The sequence below is a fragment of the Eptesicus fuscus genome, chromosome 16, assembly GCF_027574615.1.
Source record: "Eptesicus fuscus isolate TK198812 chromosome 16, DD_ASM_mEF_20220401, whole genome shotgun sequence".
In the NCBI taxonomy this organism is placed as follows: Eukaryota; Metazoa; Chordata; class Mammalia; order Chiroptera; family Vespertilionidae; genus Eptesicus; species Eptesicus fuscus.
In genome coordinates, this window is record NC_072488.1 from 11,307,769 (window position 1) to 11,329,988 (window position 22,220).

Sequence of the window (22,220 nt, forward strand, 5' to 3'; positions counted from 1 at the left end):
CGCTGACCTGCGGGCTTTGTCTCCAGTGCTCTCACGCCCCTTTACCGACTGCAAGGAGCCAGTCACCAGCTTCTCTACGTCAAGTCACCCCTTCCCTCCCTGCCCCCGCCCCCCCCAAAATGCCAGGAGCTGGAAGCGCGCCAGGCACCATCCTTTTTCTGGTTTTACTTCTGCTCTTTTACGACTGGAGGGGACAAAACCCTTTTCCCTGAGATACTGCTGAGCTAGCTCGCATGCATTCACTCCATCCGCAAGATTAAAAAGGCAGCCCAAAGCTTCACGCAGGCTGGGTACCACCATCGCCGCCCAAAACCACGGGCGAGGGGCAAAGCCCCTCGGGAAGTGACCTTTCACCTCCCCTCCCTCCTCAACTCAGCTCACCAATTTTGACGCTAGCGAATGAAGTGATGAGGAGACCTGGTAGGCGGGACTTCGTGCTACGCTCTTCACGCTGATTGGACCTCGCCGGTGTGAGGGGCGGACCGCGTGAGCTGGCTAGCAACCTTCCCTCGGTGGGCGGGGAGAAGTGAGGACTGCGCTTGCGTGCCGGGAGGTGGCAGAGTGGCCGGGGCGGATACGCATGCGTGGTGGGCGGAGCTCGGCTCCTTTTACCACTCTCACCAGCCCAGCTCTCCCCATCCCTGCCTAGCCGGGGCCGGTGCTTTCGCACTGCGTTGTGTGTGAGGCGTCGCTGCCGCAGCGCGAGTGGCCGCTCCGTGTCGGGGTCGCCATGGCTGGTTACGAATACGTGAGCTCGGAGCAGCTGGCTGGCTTTGATAAGTACAAGGTAGCGCGGGCCCCGCGGGCACCCCTGTTCCTCCTCGTCCCGGCCTCTCCCAGGCGGCGGAGGAGCGGCACGGTCCGTGTCACCTTGTGCCGCGTGGCCCAGGGCGGGCTGGCGGGCGTTTTCTCCGGGGGTCCCGTGGAGTCCTGGGGCTTTGGGGGTCGGCGTGCGTGGGACCCCCCACCCCCCTAGGCTCGCCGCCCCGACTCGGCACCCTCCCCGATCGCCCTCGCCTTCGGAGACCGCTCGACGAGGGGAGAACCAGAGAATTCCCTTCGCTGCTTTACTTCATCATCATCATTATTATTTTTTTTAGCCCCCCCTGGGAAGTGATGCCGTCGGTGGGGATCTTAATTGTGTTCACTGTAATGACGTTTCTCCCCGCCTTTCCTCGGGGACAACTTCAGAGATGGGGATGATCCTTTGGCAGATAGGCCCGGGGAGGGAGTGACTGCCGAGGCCGCGCTGCAGAGGCTGGTGGCGCCTGGGCTGCGGCTGGGGCCAGTGCACACAGGAAGGAACTGTGTGGAAAGAGCGCGGGCTTTGGGGTACATGGGAACCCGAAACCAAACCCGAGACCCAGGTCCACGGCCATTGATTAACTTGGCTTTGGGCCAAATAATGTGCCTACCGTGCAAAACGATTGTAAGGATTTGAAAGGCTCCTGGCGCCTCAGGGGCCTCGGGTAAAGGCTTCATTCCCCCTCCACATCTGGTTCATGGTCAGTGCGCCTTCACCAGTGAATTAACTCCTCTGTCCGTCTCGTTGTCCCGGCCTGAAATCTGGCAGTAACCTTTCATCCTGGTTCCTCTTCCCCACCCACCAGCCAGTGAATCACCAGATGTTCTTTCATTTTTTTTTAGCCTAGACTGGAAGACTAGTTCCATTACCACCCTCCCCACAAACACTTTAAGTAATGTGTTCGTGCGTTTGTTTATTTAGTAGTAATGTTTTTATTTTAGAATAATTTTAGGATATGTGACTATAGATTTTTTCAGAAAAATTGTGAAGATAGTACAGAGTTTCTGTATATTCGCCACCCAGTTTTCCTTATTACTGACATTTTACGTTGGTATGGTACATTAGTCACAATTAATAAACCAATATTTATACATTATTAACTGAAGCCCACACTGTATTCAGATTTCCTTAGTTTTTTAACCTAATGGCCCCTTTTTTTGGTCCCAGGATCTCATCCAGGACACCACATTACATTTAAGCATCATGTGTCCTCAGGCTCCTCTTGGCTGTACACAATTTCTCAGACTTTTGTCTTTCACAACCTTGACAGTTTTTGAGAAGCTCTGGTCAGGTGTTTTGTAGAACGTCCCTCAGTTGGGACTTGCCTGATGTTTTTCTCATGATTAGATGAGGGTTATGAGTTTTTCGGAGGATGGCTCATTGTATCGTATGAAGAGGATATGCTGTTAGCCCTGGCTGGATAGTTCATTTAGGGTGTTGTCCAGATATGTCACGGTTGTGGGTTCAATCCCTGGTCAGGGCACAAACTATAAGAGTCAACTAGTGAATGCATAAATAAGTGGAACAACAAGTCGATGTTTCTCTCTCTTTCTCTCCCTCTCTGAAAGGTTTGCGACGCAGGAAACAAGACACAGAGTCCAGGCCATGGAAAAGGGGGGAGGTTTTAATCTTGCGCTCCCGGGCGAAACTCACTGGTCCAAGAGTGGGCCAGGGGAGTTCGCGCCAAAACAGGGGCTTAGGTACTTCCTTTATACAGCCGTTTGGTGAGGGGAGGGTGGAGAGCATGAGAGATGTGGAATTCCTGCCTCGGGCAGGGGTTTGGGAAGGCTAGCAAGGTTCTGGGAAGGGGCCAGTTATCTGCCAGTTATCTTCGTCACCATCTACCTTGCGGGTGCTTGCATGGCTGTGGTCTTTCCCCCATGCCTCGGCCTAACACAGTCCATATAAGGTGCTCAGGAATGTCCGGCTGCAGGTGGAGTTTATGTCATACTCTGTCCATCAGTTGGGGGAAGGGAGGATCTATCACTCTTTCCCCCCTTCTTTCCTTTCCCCCCCCTTCTTTTCTCTCCCCCTCTCTTCCTCCTCCCTCCCTCCCTCACTCCCTCCTTCCCTCTCTCTAAAATAAATAAATTTAAGAAGTACATGCTATCAACATGACTTCTCCCGGTTGATACTGACGTCGATCACCTGGCTTAGGTAGTGTTGGTTAGGTTTCTCCTCCTAAAGTGACTGTCTTTGGAAGGTCGTTACTGTGCACAGCCCACACTCTCCAGGAATGGAGAGTTATGTTCTACCCCTTGAGGGCAGAGAAAAATTTATTTGGAGTTGTGCATGGAGGATTTGTCTTCCCTATGCATATTTATTTATTCAATCATTTATTTGTATCAGTGTGAGTTCATGGGTATTTAATTTATACTTTGGGTTATAATCCAATACTACTTTATTTTGTTGCCCATCTATATTCACTTTATCCTTCCTATTCTTTTTCTATGTTTCATAGTGATCTTTAAAAAAAAAAAAAAAGGCCTCTAGTCACAGCATTTCTTTGCTTAAAACCCTCCACTGTCTTTCCATTGCTCTTGGAATGAAGTCCAAAAATCCCTAACATGGTCTCCATGGTTCTGAATAGTCTATGTCCAGCTTTACATCATGCCGCTCATTGCCCCTCCCAGCCTTAGTAGGGCCTGCCTGCCCCCCCCCGCCCCCCCCCCCACCTTTTTTCCAGATCTTTAATGCTGTTAGTCTGCCAGGAATGTAGCTTCCTGCCCTATTTATGTGCATCTTCATATCTTAAATGTTAATTCTTCAGAGAAGCATTCCCTAATTATTGCTTTCCCCTTACCTGTGCTCGGTCCCCGCTGCTTCTTTATGGAATTAGCCCTTTGCTGTATCTCCCCATTAGAATGTAATGCCCACGGAGTTAGACTTGTCTTATGGACCACCGTGACCTGGGCACTGTGCCACTGTGCTTACTAGGCACCCAATAAACATTTGTGGAATGAATGAATAACTGGAAAAGTCATAGTGGAGTGTGCCTTAACTGGAATTGGGAATACTGTAAGGGATCTCAGAAGGCCACATGGTATATTCCTCGGCCTTCAAGCAATACAGTGCCATTACCATTTTGAACTGCGGTGCTGCTGACTTGTCTTAAAATTTTAAGTAAAAAGAAGTTCCAGAGCCTTGGTAACCCAGGCTAGGGCTTTCCAGTTGTCATTAATGGGTGTTATTAACCCAGGTAACCTCCTGTTTCCTTTAAGCTGTACTCCCTTTCTGTTATCTGTTTTTCATTGTAAATATTGACATAAGAAACTTTTTCTTCTTTACTAGGATCTCTCTTTCTCGGTCAGTGCCCATAGAAGAGCTGTCTCATTTGCAGCAATGTCTGTAACAGGACTCTGTCTTTTCTTATAAACAGTCTTCTCTAGATGGATATTTTCCACTAAAGAGGGTCCTCACTTACAGAAAATGTTAGTGTGCTCCTCTGTTCCTATTTCCCCCCTTCCCTTATCTGACTCACTTCCTGAGCCTGACAGCAGATTTCCTGTCATCCTGGAAAACAAAGGTCAATTAAGCAAGCATCCAGTGTTTACTAAAATGCAGTTTGCTGGTGTTATTTTATTTATAATGAGGCTTCTTTTATAAAAAGGGGGAGGACATAAATTTATTTCTTCTAGTGGAGGGTTCTTTACTCAGTACTGTGTTCATTTTATTTTATCTTTAAGTATATTTTTATTGATTTCAGAGAGGAAGGGAGAGAAAGAGAGAGATAGAAACATCAACGATGAGAGAGAATTATTGGTCGGCTGCCTCCTGCCACTGGGGATTGAGCTGGCAACCGGGGCATATGCCCTTGACTGGAATCGAACCTGGGACCCTTCAGTCCACAGGCCTCTATCCACTGAGCCAAACTGGCTAGGACAGTACTATGTTCATTTTAAAAAATATGAATCCAAGGGTATCCAAAGGAGAAATCTGTGTGGTCATTACTGGAATGTGGATCACACCTAGAGACCTTTAATTCCTGAAGATCACACATTCCCTTTGTGTGGTCTTTGATAGTAAGTCATTTATAAGTGCTTGCTGAATGAAAAGAGCTTTACCCATAAATGGGTCAAGACTTAAAATACTCAAAAGAGATTTTATCCTCTGATGTGACCCTGTATATTAGAGCAAAGAGATGTAGAGAAAAATTGATACTATAAAAGCAGCTGGTGGAAAAATTACTTTTAAACTAGTTTAATGTATCTTCCCTGGAGGTACATCTGAGAGCTACAGCTGGAAACCTGGCAGTTACTCAGAATAACTGCTGAAAGGTGTGCACACGCTGAGTGGTCATTGGGTTTCTGGAATCTGGGACTGTAAGACAATTCATTTTCAGTACAGAAGAAAGCATGGATGGATTCTGTGTTCTCTGTTGTGTTACCACAGATTTATTAAGCAGTTAAATAATTAGTGTCTGCCTTCTCTTTTAGGACATGCGCTCTGGGAGGGCAGGGCCTATAGCTGTCTCCTTCAACATGACCAAGGTCTAGCACATGAACAGAATGGGCTCTCTACATATTTATTGAAGGAATGGAAGTGTGAAAGAATAGAAGCCATTGCGGAAGGCGGTAAAAGGGAGCTGTGCATCTGGATGTCGGAAGGAGACTTTTGTATTTTGAATGTGTAAATGTCAGGGTGTTCCTGGGGAGATGGGGAGACCTCAGTTCTCGTCTTCTTGAAGGAAAGATTTCAGTCAGAAGACAAAGTGCAGCAAAGCAAGCCAGAATTTATTGGCTGCCGCAAAAAATATACGTACTTAGGGCAGTGAAACAAGGAAGGGCATCACGGGTGGGGAACCTTTTTTTCTGCCAAGGGCCATTTGGATATTTATAACATCATTCCTTGGCCACACAACATTATCAACCTAAAAATTAGCCTGCTATATTTGGTCAGACATTTAATTAACTCACCCCCAATGTCTTGGCAGGGCCAGACCAAATGATTTCTAGAGCCTTATGTGGCCCGAGGGCTCAGGGATCTGACGTTCCCCACCCTGGAGAAAAGTAACAGAGAGCCCACTCCCAGGGACCTTTATCTTGAGCTTATTTATCTCTCCCTTGCTGGTGGAAATCTTAAGGGAGGTGTCAGGGGAGGGGCTCAATAGAAGATTCATCAGCTTTCCAAGTGTGTGCTTTCAGGGTCATGGTCCCCACTGACTGGTCATCACAGGCCAGAGGGTCATTAGTTAATACACCTGGTTCTGAGGCAGCCATTGTGCAACTTGAATGGTTTTGCTGCTTTTCTGGGCCTGGAGCTGGAATACAACTGAAGCCTAGTATATTCTCCTTTATCAAGGAGAAGTCAGGGGGTCCAAACCGCATGACCAGGGAGTGATACACTAGGGCAGTGGTCGGCAAACTCATTAGTCAACAGAGCGGCAGATGGCGGCTTGTGAGCCGCATGTGGCTCTCGAGCCTCGGTTTGCTGACCACTGCACTAGGGGGAGAAAGGTTACCCTGGGGTGGGAGGTTCTTGTTTTCCCAGTTTGCCCCTTGCTAGGCATCCAGGGCTTTCTGCCCTGGTGAGTTTCTGTACCTTGCCAATGGTCCTTGCTCTGCTCTTGTCTAACTGCCTATAACGGATTTAACCATCATTGTTCTCTGTTACAAATGTTCCTTCAGACAATTATGTTGAGGGGTTTTACCCTCACGATGCTTATCATTCTTTTCTTCTACCTATTCTTTAGACAGGTAGTGTAGTTGAAGGATTTTCCCATTTATCTAAGGGAGAAACTTCTATTGTGATTTACCTGATCTGACCTAGGGAAGACATAGTTTTAATTGATAGTGTAGCAGCTAGTTTCAAATTGTATCGCTTGTTTTCTTTCAAATTGTATCATTTTGCTTCAGAGGAAGTGCTGTTCTGTGAAATATCTTGTTTAGTCTTAGGAATATAAAATGTGATGAGTTGGTTCTGCTATTATTGTAGTTAATTAATTTGGATGTCAATAATAAAACCTGATTATAGGAATCATGACTTGTGAATTAATTATTATTACAATTAAGGTTGTAAAGAGAGACTGCATCTCAATGGTAATGCTAAAGAACTAGAATCTGGTCTTCACTCTTACTGGTTCATACAATTTAATATATTTTTTTTAATTCAATAAGCATTTATTGAGGGCTCAGTCTGTCAGGCAGTGCATTTGGGGCGGCGAAAGTTAAGCTAGGCGAAAATTCTGCCTTTAAGGGACCTAGTTTGGTGGCATATAGACAAGTAAATAGCTATAAATAATTAATAAATTAAGTTCGGTAAGTTCAGGCTGCTATGGGAGAGGAGAAGGAAGCAGCTCCTGGGAGTGAGGGGTGGAGCTGAGGAAGGCTTCAGAGAAGGGAAAGAGGAACACAGTTCAGCCTAGAAAGATGAAGGCTGAGTAGGCCCCAGTAATGCCAGGTAAAGAGGGGAGAAAAGGCCTCGCAGTCCAAGGCAGCAATGGAGAGCAAAGGGCTAGAGGCCTGAGAGAGTATTTTCTGGGAACCACAAGAGAGGCTAGATGTTAGGCATAATGGTGAAGTGGCAGATGAGGCTGGAGAGGGAGGCGGACACTCAGAGGAGGATGATTTGATGTCAAGGTCTTCTGGTCCAAGGACTGTTGGCGTCAGAATCCCATGGGGTAAAAAAAAATTAAAAATATGTTTTTATTGATTTTAGAGAGGAAAAGAATGTAAGAGAGAGAAACATCGTTCAGCTGCCCCTGCAGGCTCTCTACTGGGCATTGAGCCACATTGGCTAGAGTGAGAAAATTTTTTAAAAAAAATATATTTTATTGATTTTTTTGCAAAGAGGAATGGAGAGGGAGAGGGATAGAGAGTTAGAAACATCAATGAGAGAAACATCGATTCAGCTGCCTCCTACACACTCTCCACTAGGGATGTGCCCGCAACCAAGGTACATGCCCTTGACCGGAATCGAACCTGGGACCCTTCAGTCTGCAGGCCGACTATCCATTTAGCCAAACCGGTTAGGGCGGAAAATGTCTTTAATAGCAGATTCCTAGGTCCACTTTGGGAAATTCAGATGAGATAGATTGCCATTATCTGCATGTTAAACAAATACCTCAGGTGATTCTTGGGTATATTGTAGTGCTGTAGGTTTTAGGGAGCCACTTAATAATTTTAAACAGGATCAGATTTTAATATTAGGAAGCTCACCTTAGCAGCTTATAAAAAATGAATGTGTGGAGGTAAGGGTGACCTGGAGACAGACCTCTTAGGATCCTCCTAAATAAAACTAGGTAAGAAACTGAGCAGTGGGGATCAAAAAGGAGTTTTGGGGATTCTAAAGATGGAGGTCACAGCTGGTTTACCTACTCCCTGCGTTTGCCCCAGCAGATATGGTTAATTGACCCACATCTCCATTTCTCTTGATAAGCCAGACTATTGGACAACATTGGCCTTGAACTTGTCAAGAATTCCCTGAAGCTGATGAGTGCTTGTCCTCTTTAAAAAGGGTATTTGTTCTCCAGTTTGCAATTCCCTGCCAATCTGTGTGCTCATGCAGGTCTTTTGTTCAATTTACCTGCCTGAAACCTATGGACATTTGAGTTTGAGATCCTTGATTTAAGATTTTAAGCTGACAGAATGTGGTAACTGACTAGCTGGAGGTGGTGGTGTGCGGGGCAGAGGATGAATAATGGGGAGGGGTCTGGGATGACTCAGGTTCTGGTGGGATGACTTGGATAGAGGTGGCAGGCACTGAGGTGAAGATTTTATAAAGCATTAACTCTGAAAAGGTGCCCTTGGTAACAATAGCACCTAACATAGTTGAGTCAAAAAATTTAATTCTCTTGATAGCCCAATGTAGAGATATTATTAGTATCTCATGAGTAATCAGACTCATGGGAGTTTGATCCTTACAGAAACAACAATTTAAATGATAAATGATGCTGAATCTGGCAGGATAACTAATCTTTTGCACCGGGCATTTCTCTTAGGGCCTCTTGAAGGTGTAGTTTGTGGACTTGGAATTAAGACAAACAAAAAAAAAAACACCTTCATGTTCTAAAGGAATACCATTTGTGAGTAAATTGCTTTCCTTTACAGGAATATTTCCGTAATGATTTAAAAGATTAGAACACTTTCTTCCTGCTCTTAGCCACAGTAGAAAAATGAGAAATTCTTGATCCTTTGATTTTTTTTACTTACTGTGATTGCAGGCTAACTACAGTATCATATGTTCTTTATGGCATATACCTAGATATGCTATAGTTAATTCTTTAGTTGTGCCTTGGTTGATTCGAATAGATTTGAGGAAGTGGCCTCTCCCATGTGTAAGTACATTAGTCAGGATTAAAAAGCCTTTTTGTGGTCCTAGATATAGATTTACAAATGTCTCACATAATTATTTTTGCAGTTGGTAGAGACAGAAGAGTCTTTCAGACGGAGTGAAGGAAGGATGGATGGGACACTTCTGCAGAGAGAGGTTAAATGGTAGGGAGAAGGTTACTACATTTTTAGGTGCTGTTTGGAGAAAACATGTTGAATTGGTTCTTTTACTACTTTCTGAAATATCAGTTCACTGACCATGGCTTGTTTTTCTAACTGCTATAGTACTTAAATGTTATAAGAGCTTCTTTGCTGAAAAAGACTATGGAGGTTGGGAAAGATGTTCCAATTAGACTGATGGGAACTAAGGCACAGAGACCAGGAAAACCACAGCAAGTTAGAGGCACAAGGAAGTGGTGGGTATGTGAGGGACAGGCCGAGCCAAGTGAAGGAAAACCGAGTAAAGGACTGCTCAGTGAAGGAAAGTTGCAATGGCAAGAGCAATATGATCATAAATACAGAATAAAATAATAATGACAGCAAACATTTATATAGCTTTACATCTATTATCTCATTTAGTACCCACAAGTGCCTTGTGAGGTGGAATTATTTTCCCTATTTTACTGAGACACAGAGAGTTTAAGTGACTTGCTCAAAGTTCCCACAGTGGAAATTTGAACCGAGGCATTCTGGGTCCTGAGTCCATGGTCTTCAGGCTATGCTGCCTCTTAAATCTAAGAATGAAATATAAATTCTGCCTTGTAGTTACTGGGTATTTTGTATAAGATACATAAACATTAGGCAAAGAACTTGATTGAATTTGTGTCTAATGTTTGCAGATGAGGAAGACATACAGTGACAGAATTGAGTTTGATTTCTCTTCCCCCAGTTTTAAATTAGTAGGGGCAAGCGGGCTTGCATGTCTTACATTTAGTCGAGTGTTGAGAACATCTCATTTGCTATCAGCTGTGATTGAGATAAAAGGCTTTTGATTAAATAATTAGCTTTGAGACTAAAGTTAGAAAGAACCCAGGTACTACTAGCTCTGTGATCTTGGGCAGGTAATAGTCTCTGTAAACCAGGTTTCCTTATCTGTGAAAGGGGTAGTATCTACCTCAGGGTCATTATCAAAATGGAATGAGTTGATATTTATAAATTGCCTGGCACGTAGTGCTCAACACAGCGTTAAGTAAATAAAAAATAACACGTGACACTTGTGCTTCCCTCCTTGCGGACATAGCATATAACGTAGACACACTCCCACACCCTAGGAAGTAACACCAAGAGAAAGTATATTTTAGGAAAGGAAGTTAAGGGTGGCAACTTAATGGACAGATGGGGAGAGTAACTGAGGAGTCTCTGTCCAGTTTGGGTCCCACAGATATCTTTGACTTCAGATTTCTTCCTCTGTTTATCCATGCATAATAGTTCAACAGGCAGAATAAGTAAATTTTCTCAAATATCACTCTCCTATTTAAGAATCTGCAGTACCATCCACATGTTTAAGTCTAATATCCAAATTCCTCAGTAAGGATTTCAAGTTCCTTCATTGAACTCATCCTCCTTTTGTTGTATCTTCTCATCTCTTGTTAGAGATTATACAGTAAGTCTAGCAAGCAAACCTGCTTGTCTTCATGACTTGTTTGTTCTTGTCTCATTGTTCTAGCTCTTCTCCAGTCTTATCTCACCACCATCTTCTCCCTCAGTCTTAGCAGATATAAGTGACCATAATCAGTGACATGCGATCTCATTGCCCACTGATTCATGTTTCCTGTGGGTGTAGTTTATTCAAGTCTCAGGTTAGTAAGTAATTTAAGAAACTTGTTATTTCTGTCCCCTTTTTTAATTTTAAGTTTAGAGTTGAAGTTTTTACATGATAGTAGAGTGTTCCTAGCACAATGCCTTGCATTTAGTAAGCATTAGTGAGTAATAGCTGAATTTTATTCTACTTCTCTCACTTGGCAATGCAGTATTTAAAGTCATCAAAAGGAGGTGTAAGTGTTGGCCACTAAGCTGATGCTGTGGCTTATCCTTCTGCTGAGGAGTAGCGGGAGTGTCTTTAGTGTTTGTTGTCACCGGTGGTCCTTAAGCTTGAGAGTGCATCAGGATCACCTGGCTGGTTTGTTGAAAGACAGATTGCTGGGCTCCACCCCCAGAGTATCTGATTCTGTACATCTGGTGTAGGGCCCAAGAATTTGCATTCAGTTTGGTGACTGCATTTTGAGAACCATCTCATCAAAGAAGTATTCAGTTGTATTGCAGTCAGAAGACCGGTTAATAAAACCAAGAAATGAATGTAGAGGAATAAGAAAGTATTTGATGTTCATAAGTTTTCAAGCGTTACGTAGTCTTAATTTTTGTGGCTGGGAACCCCAGGGTATCTTTTATTCGAAAGGAGAATGCAGTAAGTGCTTTCCGAGTTGTGTATTAGCTTTCTATAGCTGGGTAACAAATTACCACAGACTTGGTGGCATAAAACAACATGCATTTATTCCCTCTCAGTTCCTGTGGGTCAGGAGTTTGGGCATTGGTTAGGTGGCTCCTCTGCAGTTAAGGTGTCAGCAGGACTGTGTTCTCATCTAGATCTTGGGGTTCCTCCTCCAGGCTCGTGTGGTTGTTGGCAGAATTCAGTTCTTTCCAATTATAGGGCTGAGTCTCTTGGCTCCTAGAGGCTGCCTGCTTTTCCTTCCCACATTACCCTCACCATAGGCAGTTTACATCATTGCTGTTTGCTTCTTCACGGTCAGCTGTAGATTCTTCTCTACACTGCTAAGATGGAGTCTTACATATGAAACTAGAGGCCCGGTGCACGGATTTGTGCACTGGTGGGGTCCCTCGGCCTGGCCTGCAGGGATCAGGCCGAAACCAGCTCTCCAATATCCCCCAAGGGGTCCTGGATTGCAAGAGGATGGTTCTTGGGTGACATAATCAGGAATTGGGCTCCCTTCTCTCTGGTTCTGGGTGCATCATCCGAGAACCATAGCTGCCCAGTCACCACAGCTCGGTAGCTCCTGCGTTGAGCGGCTGCCCGCTGGTGGTCAGTACATACATAGCTACCGGCCGGTTGGCTGGTTGCTTAGGCTTTTATATATATAGATGTATCATGAGAGTAATATCTCTTCACCTTGGCCATGTAATTTATCCTAATCAAGGCAGTGACATCCATCATCTTTGCTATATTCTGTCTGTTAGAAGCAAGTCACAGGTTCTGCCCTCAAGGAGAATGAACCATGAAGGGGAGGGGATGTTATAAGGCCTTAACTCATTGGGAATTACCTTAACATGCATCTGTCACAAATTGAAAGACAGAAAAATATATATTGAAGGATATTATGGGAATAATGATTTCAGTATAGTGGATCTAGGTAGTCCATAATTGTATTTGAGCCAGAAAAGGGTAATCTGGTTTAAAACAGTGAGCAATTTCACAGGAATGTTCTGAGTTGACTCAGAAAGGACTTACAGTTTAGATCTTCCTGTTTATTAGCTGTGTTATGCTCTGAACTTTATATCTCTTCATCTGTTACTCTCTGAACTTTATATCTCTCCATCTGTAAAATAGAAATAATCTACATTATCTCTCTTAAAATGTCAAATAAGAGAACAGATATTGTCTTTTGGAAACTATGAAACATGATACAAATGTAAACATGGTATTATTAATAGGGGAAAAGTAAGAGGAACTTCCCCTTGTGAAGTGAAAAATTGTGGTCCAATTTCTGGGGAAAAATAGATTGGGTGAAGGGAGTAACACTTCTCATCACTGAAGATTAATTCTGTGCTACTACTATTTAAATAGACATGCAGAGTAGTTCATGCATTTATTCATTCAAACATTCAGGCTTTTGTGTGCCAGAAGCAGAAAGGATCAGGTTGGGAAGCTTCCTCTTCTCTTAACTGTCTCTGTATGAGAGTGCCCAGTGAACACCACATTCTATGTGAAAGGCAGCTCTTACTGATTGTGGAGTGAATAACAAGTGTTAATCATTGGGAGCCCTTGTTTTATGTTTTGGCCTTAAGGGACTGGCCTGGACGGTTGGAATGCCATTACATGAACTTGCTCCAGCCAGGAGCGGGTGAGCACGTGTTGGCCTCAATAGATTCTGCCCTTGTGAAGACTTAAAACCTACACAGGGTTGAGTCATGAGACCTTTCAGAAAGGGACTGACCTCAGTACGTTATTAGGACCTTACCAGACACTGCGCTTCATTGTGCAGGGGCAAAAAAGAGAGAGAGCGTTGACATTTGACATTTCTCTCTCCTGAGTTCTTAAGAGAGGTTGATAATGTGTTTATTTCACTTTAGAGATGTCTGGAAAATTGGTATGAACTTAGCTGTGAACCATCTTGCTTTTTACTCCTAACAACATAGATACTTTTGCACTCAAGGGTTTTGGAAATAATTTTTTAAAAATCAGAAATGTTATTTTGAGTTTGCTTACATCTCAAGTGCAGTTTATGAAATATTATTAGCTTATACTCACGCTACCTTTTATGAATTTCCACAGTTGACTAAAACATGTTTTACAGGTACAAAGTTTATATTTCAGATGGGAAAAGACAGAGTTAAAAACCATTTGAGAGTAAGAGTCCTATTCTCATATTGATTAGAAGACAGTCTAAGCAAGGGAAATATGCTATTATAGATAGTTGAGCATTACTTGGGACAGTAGTGCAAAGGTGAGTCAGTTCATACCAGTTTTCTTATCAGTACACAGAGGGGATTTAAAGTATAGTACTACCTGTTTAAAGGAAACATTTTTAGGTTCAAGGGGGTGGTTCCACAGTTTTTCTTTCATTAGAGTCAATTTCCTTCTTAAAGAGGATACTCACATTTCTAACGCCCTTCACAAAAGTGGGCACTTCACAGCGTATTTTGGAAGTAATTTAGAAGTCATTGTACTGCTCCTATTTTAATCCATAGCTGTTTCTCGCCTGATGTACTATATATAACATTGTCTTAACTGACTTCATTTGTACTTTTGCCCCCTTCCCGTCCATTTTATACACTAATCGTCCTTTAAAGACATAGGTAAGGACATGCATTGGCCTTAGATAAAATTCAACTCACTATAGTCCTGCTAGGTGGTGTCTGCCCTCATCTCCAATCTCACTTCAAATTGTTCTTCCTTGCTTCTCTCTGCTTGGAAGATATGTTGGGACTCCCCACCCCCAACACACACACTGCCACATAGGGGTGGGCAAAAGTAGGTGTCCAGTTGTAAGTACGTGAAACACAGTTTATTCTTGTATTATTTATTAATTATTGTATTATTTTCCATATGAACAACTGTAAACTTACTTTTGTATATTTTGAATTTTCTCTCTTTTTCTTTTTAGGTATAAGTTATATAGAAATGCACAGATCTTGAGTGTATAATTTAATGAATTTTTATACATGTATTTACCCATGTAACCACCACCCCATTCAAGATACAGAATTATTGCTAGTATTTCAGAAGGCCCCCATTTAGTCCCTGTCACCAAACTACTCTTATGATTTCTTTTGTCATAAATTAATTTTGTCTGTTTTGAACTTCATGTAAAGTGAATCTATAACAATGTTCTGTTTAGTGTCTCGCTTCTTTGACTCATTATTATGCCTTATACATTCTTTTTTTTTTTAAGAATAGCTTATTGATTTTTAGAGAGAAAGGAAGGGAAAGGGAGAGAGAGAAACATCCATGTGAGAGCGCAACATCGATCAGCTGCCTCCTGCACTTCCCCTACCCAGGACTGAGCCTGCAGCCCTGATATGTGCCCTGACCTGGGATCGAACCAGCAACCTTTATGGGCACAGGACGATGCCCAGCCAACTAAGCCACACTGGCCAGGGCATGTCTCATACGTTCTTTACCTGACTGTCTTCTCATCTTCTAGGACTCAGCTTCAGTCTCCTCTCCTTAGAGAAGCTTTCTCTGACCGCTCTGGTTAGGCACACTTCCTGCCCCATTATCTTCATGCACACACCCTCTTTATTTCCTTCAGAGTTTTATCACAGCTTGTGATTATTACTTGTTTTCCTGCTTACTGTTTATTTCACACTAGACTGTAGACTCGATAAACATAGGAAACATTTTGGTCTTGTTCACCATTCTCTTCCCAGTGACCTAGAGCAGCGCCTGGCAAAATTACAGGCATTCAGTTAAAAATATTTGTTGACCTAGTGAATGAATGAATGAATGAATGAAGAATGGACTCTGCTTTATTTCCTTGTACTGAAGTAAAAAATGTTTTGAAACTTACTAATATTTGACAAAATGCTATCGAAGGTAATTTTGGATTTCACTAAGACTTTATGAATATCTTTTCTTGAAGGCCAGGTAGAGTAATTGCTGTGGATGACAGTATAGAATTGTATACCCAAATAAAAATTATTAGATGTAGTAATAGCAATTTTGAGGGAAATGTTTAGAAGTTCGACCTTGATCATCATATTTACAAAGACTTTAGTGAAGGCTTTATCAGCATGACAGATATGCTGAGAGTTTTGGGAGGCATAGCTATTATTACCTTGGGTAACAGCCTGAATCTGAAGAGATCTGGAGGGATAGAAAGATGAGTTGAGTTTATCAAGATGAAATGTTAAAATAGTAAATGTAGACTTTACACTGAGGTTCCAATAGTCAACTTCCTATTAGTATAGAGAAAGGAGGCTTAGCAGTCTGTATCAGAAATGCCTGAGGGGTTCAGATGACTGAAAGTTGTATGCAAGCCTGCAGTCTGATTTTGTTGCCACAGGAAGTTAATAATAATGTTGAGCATCAAGAGGAATAAGTCATTGAGGAAGAAGAGCATTATAGTCATGTTCTTGTTCTATTCATTGCACCACTTGAAATGCTCCTTTTGCCCTGGATCACACCTTTGTGTTGGTTTAACCACAAATTGGATTTGTCTAGAGCACAGGTTTCAAATTAAAACTCTTAGGCTACCTGCTTTGTGAATAAAGTTTTATTTGAATACAGCCATGCTCATTTTCTGTGACTGTTTTCCTGCTTTAGTGGCGGTGTTGAGTGTCTGTTACAGAGACCATACGGCCTGCAAAGCCTACAATATTTATTATTTGGCCCTTTCCTGAAAATGCTTTTCAACCTCTAGTCTAGGGAACTGTACCTTCTGATGAAGGAGATTGAAATCATGGCAAAGAGGAGCAGCAAAAGGAACACGGGATGTTAAGCCAGATAAAGAGATGTAGGTTAGGTGTGACAGGGAGAGCTGTCTTCACATATTTGAAGGACTGTTGTTTTGACAAAAAATTAGACCCTTGTCTGCTTAACTTGATAAGGTTCTGAGATTCTGCCTTGGAAAGATTCTCTCAAACTCAAGCTGTGGTCCTCAAGCATTTATCCAAGACATTAGCTTAGTCTGGCCCAGCAGACTGTAGAGCCAAAGAAGTCACAGTGGGCCTTCACAGGAGGATACCTAACCAGGAGGATAGGTATTTTGGTGTAGAGCAAAACATCATTCTAATGAAAACTAAAAATATATTGTGCATGTATTACCAAATAACCTAATCTAGTTAACACCTTTAAAACCTAATATTTTGCTTGTTTTTTCTGCATGCGGAAGGTTTGAATCATTCTTTCTCCATTGATTCCCAAGAAGGTTTCAAATGTCTTTGTTTATACCAAGTGATAAGTGGCCTTAAAAAGTACTCAGGTGTGTAAGGCTAAATAAGCAGTGTTCTGTAGGGTTACTGCTTGCTGTCTTTTGTAATCTTACCTTAATCTTTCTTGCTATACTTGCTCATCAGCTTATCATTAAATGTAAAAAATCCTTTTAGGCAAACTGAACTCTTGTATTTAGTTCTTATATTCTTTTCATACTTCTAACTGGTTTCCTGAAGCAGAGATTTAGAGTTAAAATTTCAGAATTTAAAAGAGGAGCTTTTCAAATCAAAATACCACCAGTTAAGAACCTTCTTTTAGATCTAAGTCAAATTATGGGAAGCTGCTGAATGAGGCTCATTCAGCAAACATTTGAATTAAGTGCATTGTACTGTGGGTGTCGAATTAGCTATTTGTGTGATTAGCTATTCTTCTGATTTGGACTTCTTACAACTTTTTTGTATTTTGCAGTAGATGGTGGACTTGAAATGTGTGGTTTTCCAGTTTGTCTGTCCTGCCGGCTACATCATGTGTGCCTGGGTGCAGACTTTTGTGAAGTGGAGGAGGCCAGGACTTTCCCACCTTGTCATCAGTAGCCCTTACCAGGGGCTACCTTTTTTCTGCCAAGGGCCATTTGGGTATTTATAACATCATTTACTGGCCGTACAAAATTAACTTAAAAATTAGCCTGCTCTATTTGGTCAAACATTTAATTAACTCGCCCCTAATGTCTTGACAGAGCCAGACCAAATGCTATCCCGGGCCTTACGTGGCCCGAGGGCCCAATGTTCCCTGCCCCGGCCAGCGCCAGCGGGGTCTTCTAACGGGGGTACCGAGGCGGCGCACCTAAGAGAATGAGACAGACAAGGGACGCAAAGAATGGAGGCAAGACAAAGGGGATTCTGATCAAGCCTCAAAATTTTATTTTACAGCGTTCCTTATATGTGATTTCTAGAAGGGTGGATGCCTAGGAGGGGTGGGGGCTGACCTAGATAATCGCTAAAGTCGTAACTATAGATAAAGGGTGTGGCGGTTGAAGGGCGGCTACAGAAGGAATGCTTTGTCCTCAGGCAAGAGGAAGTGGGCCTAGTTTCAGTAACTTACTGAAGGTCAGAGTTAATCCTTTGACCGACTCTTGGTTCCTGACAGTTCCCCACCTCTACCTTAGGGATTCATGTTGGTTTCGTGTCCTCAGGTCTGAAGACTTGAATTCAGGCCTGATGTCAGTTGGGAACTCCGTCATTCTGCGGAAGTTCAGATGTAGTGGTATCTATTACATGGAAATGCGACGTTGACTGTAGAGAACCATGCAAGTGAAAGTTGATTTTGGTTAGAACAGGATAATACTCGGTTAAGTAGGCTCCTGCTGAGAGTCTGGATGCAACGGCGTAGCTTCTAACTCTGGCCAGCAGTGGCAAACCATGTTCTCTATCGCCATTTTCCTCCCACTATTTATCTCAGATCTTTTGTCCACATTGTCCCATGTCGGTCAGAATGGGATGGAGAAGTGGAGGCACTCGACATCGAGTCCGTTGAGGAAACATTTGACTCCCTTTGCTTGCAGTATTTAAAAATATTTCTATTTACTTTTTCCATCATACTTTTAAGTCTTGAAACACCAATGAGGAAATATTTTCTGCATATTCATAAACATTTCAGGAAGAAATTTTGACCTTTAATTATGATTTTAAAAAAATTAGACACTCAAGTTGGAACCAGACAGTCAGTGGGCCCAGGCTGCCTGGCACTCCTTGAGCCAAGTAAGCAGAGACAGGGTTGAATCATACATGAGCGTTTATTCCAATAATGCTGGCAGCATGGGAGAGCAGCAGGTCATCGATGAAAATCTGCTCTGCACCGCCCCCCTCCCCCCCATAGGCCAGCTGCTTATATTGGGGTAGACAAAGGTTACATGGAAAAGTAGGCAAAAAGAATTATGATTAATATGTCTTAAAACTATAGCTAGTCCCCAATATTCTATTTCTGCCCCTAAGAAAATGGTTACTACTTACTTTATATACATACTAAGCATAAGTACAAAACACAGGCAAACGTTTTTCAAACATGTGACTAGTATAGCGTTGTTTAAATGTTGGCTGGATGAATTAGGTAATGTTCCCACTTCTTGAAGGTGGAAATTGTCCCTTACCGATTTTGTATTATCCCTTCCTCCCCACACCTAGTGTAGTGCTCTCTACATGCCAGGTACTCTAATGGGTGTGTCTGATGAATGTCATCAACATCACTTTTAAGGTTTTACATATTTATATACAAATATTTGTTAAAATTTCCCTTTTTTTTTTTAACTAAATAGCTCAATAACTTATATAACATTTACTGTGGGCCAGGTACTACTATAATTGCTTCATGTGCATTATTAGCTTAACTAATCCTGGCAATCCTTTGAGGATAAAGTTATTATCCCCATATTACAGGTGAAGAAACTATGACAAGTAGCTTGCTCCAGGGAACACAGATAGTAAGTACACTAGTAATGGTATCCAGTGGAAAACAGCTGGATTCCTCTAAGTCAAGGGATGCAGGAGGTTGAGTGAGAAGGTGTATGAGCATGTTTGAATGCACACAGTGTGCACATTACCAATCTTGATTCTGTATAGTAAGTGAGAACACATAAGCAGTATAGATTTTTTCTGTTGAAACACGATATTATAAAGGTTGAATAAAAAATATCTGGCTGTGCTTGACAGTTTTTGCCTCATTTATATTGCTCCTCCAGTTTTATTATTCAGTTGATGACATCACGTAAATAGACATATTCTCCAAGTTACTTTTGTACTGTTATTTTCAGTTAAGAAATTGTTCTGTTTGCAAGCATGTAAAGATTAACTCTGAATATTTTCTTACATTTCTCAACAGTACAGTGCTGTGGATACCAATCCACTCTCTCTGTATGTCATGCATCCATTTTGGAACACTATAGTAAAGGTAAGATGATTAATAGGCATGCATTTGTTTTAGTAAGTTTAAATTTTTAAACTGTTTAGTAAATTTTATAGATATCTTATTATCAGTTTAACAAGATAGCTAGAGAAACTTCTCCTATCTCTTTCCCTTAGTCTCATACCTTTTGATTTATCTCATTGTTGAAATCTCAGTTTATACTCTGGAATTCATAATTTTGTAAAATTTTCTAAAATAAATCTAATGTTAGTTAAATATAGAATTGTTTAAAACAGAATAGAAAGAAGAAAGAAGTGCTTTCTTCTATCAATTGCAGATTGTGGTTTGCATTTTATTATAAATAACTCCTGCATATGACCTTTTAAAAAAATATGTTTTTATTGATTTTAGAGAGAGAGGGAGAAAGAGAAACACCAATGTGAGAGAGAAACAGCAATTGATCTTTTAAATTATAGCTTTTATTATAATTTAAATTTGCATGTTGTGCTGTGTGTGGACAGAGATATTCCTCTAGTTTAATTATATTTTAATTATTTTGAAAATAATAGGTATTTCCTACTTGGCTGGCTCCAAATCTGATAACTTTTTCTGGCTTTCTGCTGGTTGTATTCAATTTCCTACTTCTGGCATACTTTGATCCTGACTTTTATGCTTCAGGTAAGATTATTACTTTTAATATAGCATTTGAAATGTCTAAATAGAGAAATGATATGATTATTTTCTGTTTTTATTAAGATGCTATATATATATTTAAATGTATTTCTTTATTGATTTCAGAGAGGAAGGGAGAAGAAGAGAGAGATAGAAACATCAATGATGAGAGAGAATCATTGACTGGCTGCCTCCTGTACACCCCCCAATGGGGATCGAGCCCGCAACCCAGGCATGTGCCCTTGGCCGGAATCAACCCGGGACCCCTCAGTCCGCAGGCTGACGCTCTATCCACTGAGCCAAGCCGGCCAGGGCAAGATGCTATATTTTTGAAAAGTTTTAGATATAATAAGGGTATATAAAATGTCAAGGTTGGATATAAAAGTTAAGATGTGTTTTTATAGTCTATATGTGTGTTTCTATTAAGTTCTAGAAACTAACTTGCCTATTTAATTTAGAAATGCTGTCCAAAAGCATAAGGCTTTAGTAAATAAAGAGTAACTGGATTTATAAGAAGATACAGGAGTAGGACTACAGAACTGCCTGAAAATGAATTTAAGTAGAGTCCAACCTACCTACCGATTCCAGAAATAACTCTTCCTTTGTTCTAGTTATGGAAGAAAAATCCTGTTTTCTAAAGGGAATGTAATGTTGCTTTCCCTCTCCTTAGCATCCTTACTTCTAACAATTTCCAATTTCCTCTAAAAATGGTACTTAGACCTTTAAGTATTTATTGACAGAGTCTGGATCCTTATTGGGGAAGACAGGCAAAAGTCACTTTTGGGGAGGCAGTTTTCAGCCTGCTCCGACCTGGGATTCCATTGTCTTCTCTCACACCTATTCCTGTCTTTGCTGACTTCCACACCCAGCTTCTGCTCTGACAATAGGAGTGAATGTGGGGTGCATTTGGGATGGGGGTGGATACTTCGAGACAGGATCTATTTTTATCATTCATCCAGTTGATGAAGTTGCAAGGAATAGAAAGATGAATGTAGATAAGTATTTTTTTCATTCTAAACTAGAGAATATATTTTCCAATAAGAATACTTATAAATGATGTAGTCAGGAGTTTTAGTATTATAATTCATCTGTGTTCTAGGTTCAGCAGACTTTTGTGGACTAACCTGGAAAAATTAACAATCACTGAAAACATTGTTTTCGTAGGAAAGTTTGGAGTTTGAAACACAGGAGTTTTTGCTGTTTTAGAAATTCTGTATATATATACCTAACTTTATCAACTAAAACTTTTAGCCATAGCTTCTGTACATGTAATAAAATGGTAATGGAAGATTACAAAGCACTATATGAATAATAAGTAAGATTAAATTTCATTAAGTCTGGTTTTGATACTGTGTTTTTTCAAATTTATATTTTAATCCTCAGGATGGCCTCAAAAGTTTACTTTCTAACTAGAAATATTATTTTCTTGAATTAAATAAGAATATTTACTTAGTTATTAAGAGAACTAAAAACATGTAAATATTATATATATTTTCCCAAATCATATAAGTTGAAGGACCAGAGCAACCATTTAGTCCCAATATATTTGAGACATGGAAGACAGGAGAGGTTCAATGACATATTTAGGTCACAATGCTCATTGGTTACAGAGCCAGGACTAGAACCCAGGCCTCCTAATTCTAAGTGATTCTATCTTCAGGGGTAAAAGTGAGGTCCAGACATTTCATTATGATTCTGATGCCAGAATCATCCACTTGAGGTCATCTATCTGTACCAAATCAAAAGGTCTTTTGTTTAGCTAATTAGTGCAGTAAGAGCGTATAGGTTGAAGGCTCAATACATATTTGTAATATAATTGTAAACAATATGGATCAGATTAAACACAAGCTTTTTTAAATTCTAAAAACATTATTTTTCATTCTACATAAGGTTTTTAAGTAAAGATGAATAGTTAGTCATGAGTTATGATTTAAGCCCAAAATAAATGCCTGTTGTTGATGAGGGG

At 41.3% G+C, this 22,220-nt stretch overlaps 1 protein-coding gene across 5 annotated transcripts in view; it reads left to right on the forward strand.

The window, feature by feature from the left end:
* The first annotated feature begins 630 nt into the window (after positions 1-630).
* Positions 631-22,220, forward strand: part of SELENOI (selenoprotein I) — a 40,261-nt gene continuing 18,671 nt past the window's right edge. For all 5 annotated transcript variants that reach the window (XM_008162345.3, XM_054727810.1, XM_054727811.1 and 2 more), the window contains exons 1-3: positions 631-787; positions 19,559-19,627; positions 20,152-20,260. In XM_008162345.3, the coding sequence (XP_008160567.2) occupies positions 731-787; positions 19,559-19,627; positions 20,152-20,260 (235 nt within the window). In that variant the 5' untranslated portion in view covers positions 631-730. The remainder of the gene's footprint in view (positions 788-19,558; positions 19,628-20,151; positions 20,261-22,220) is intronic.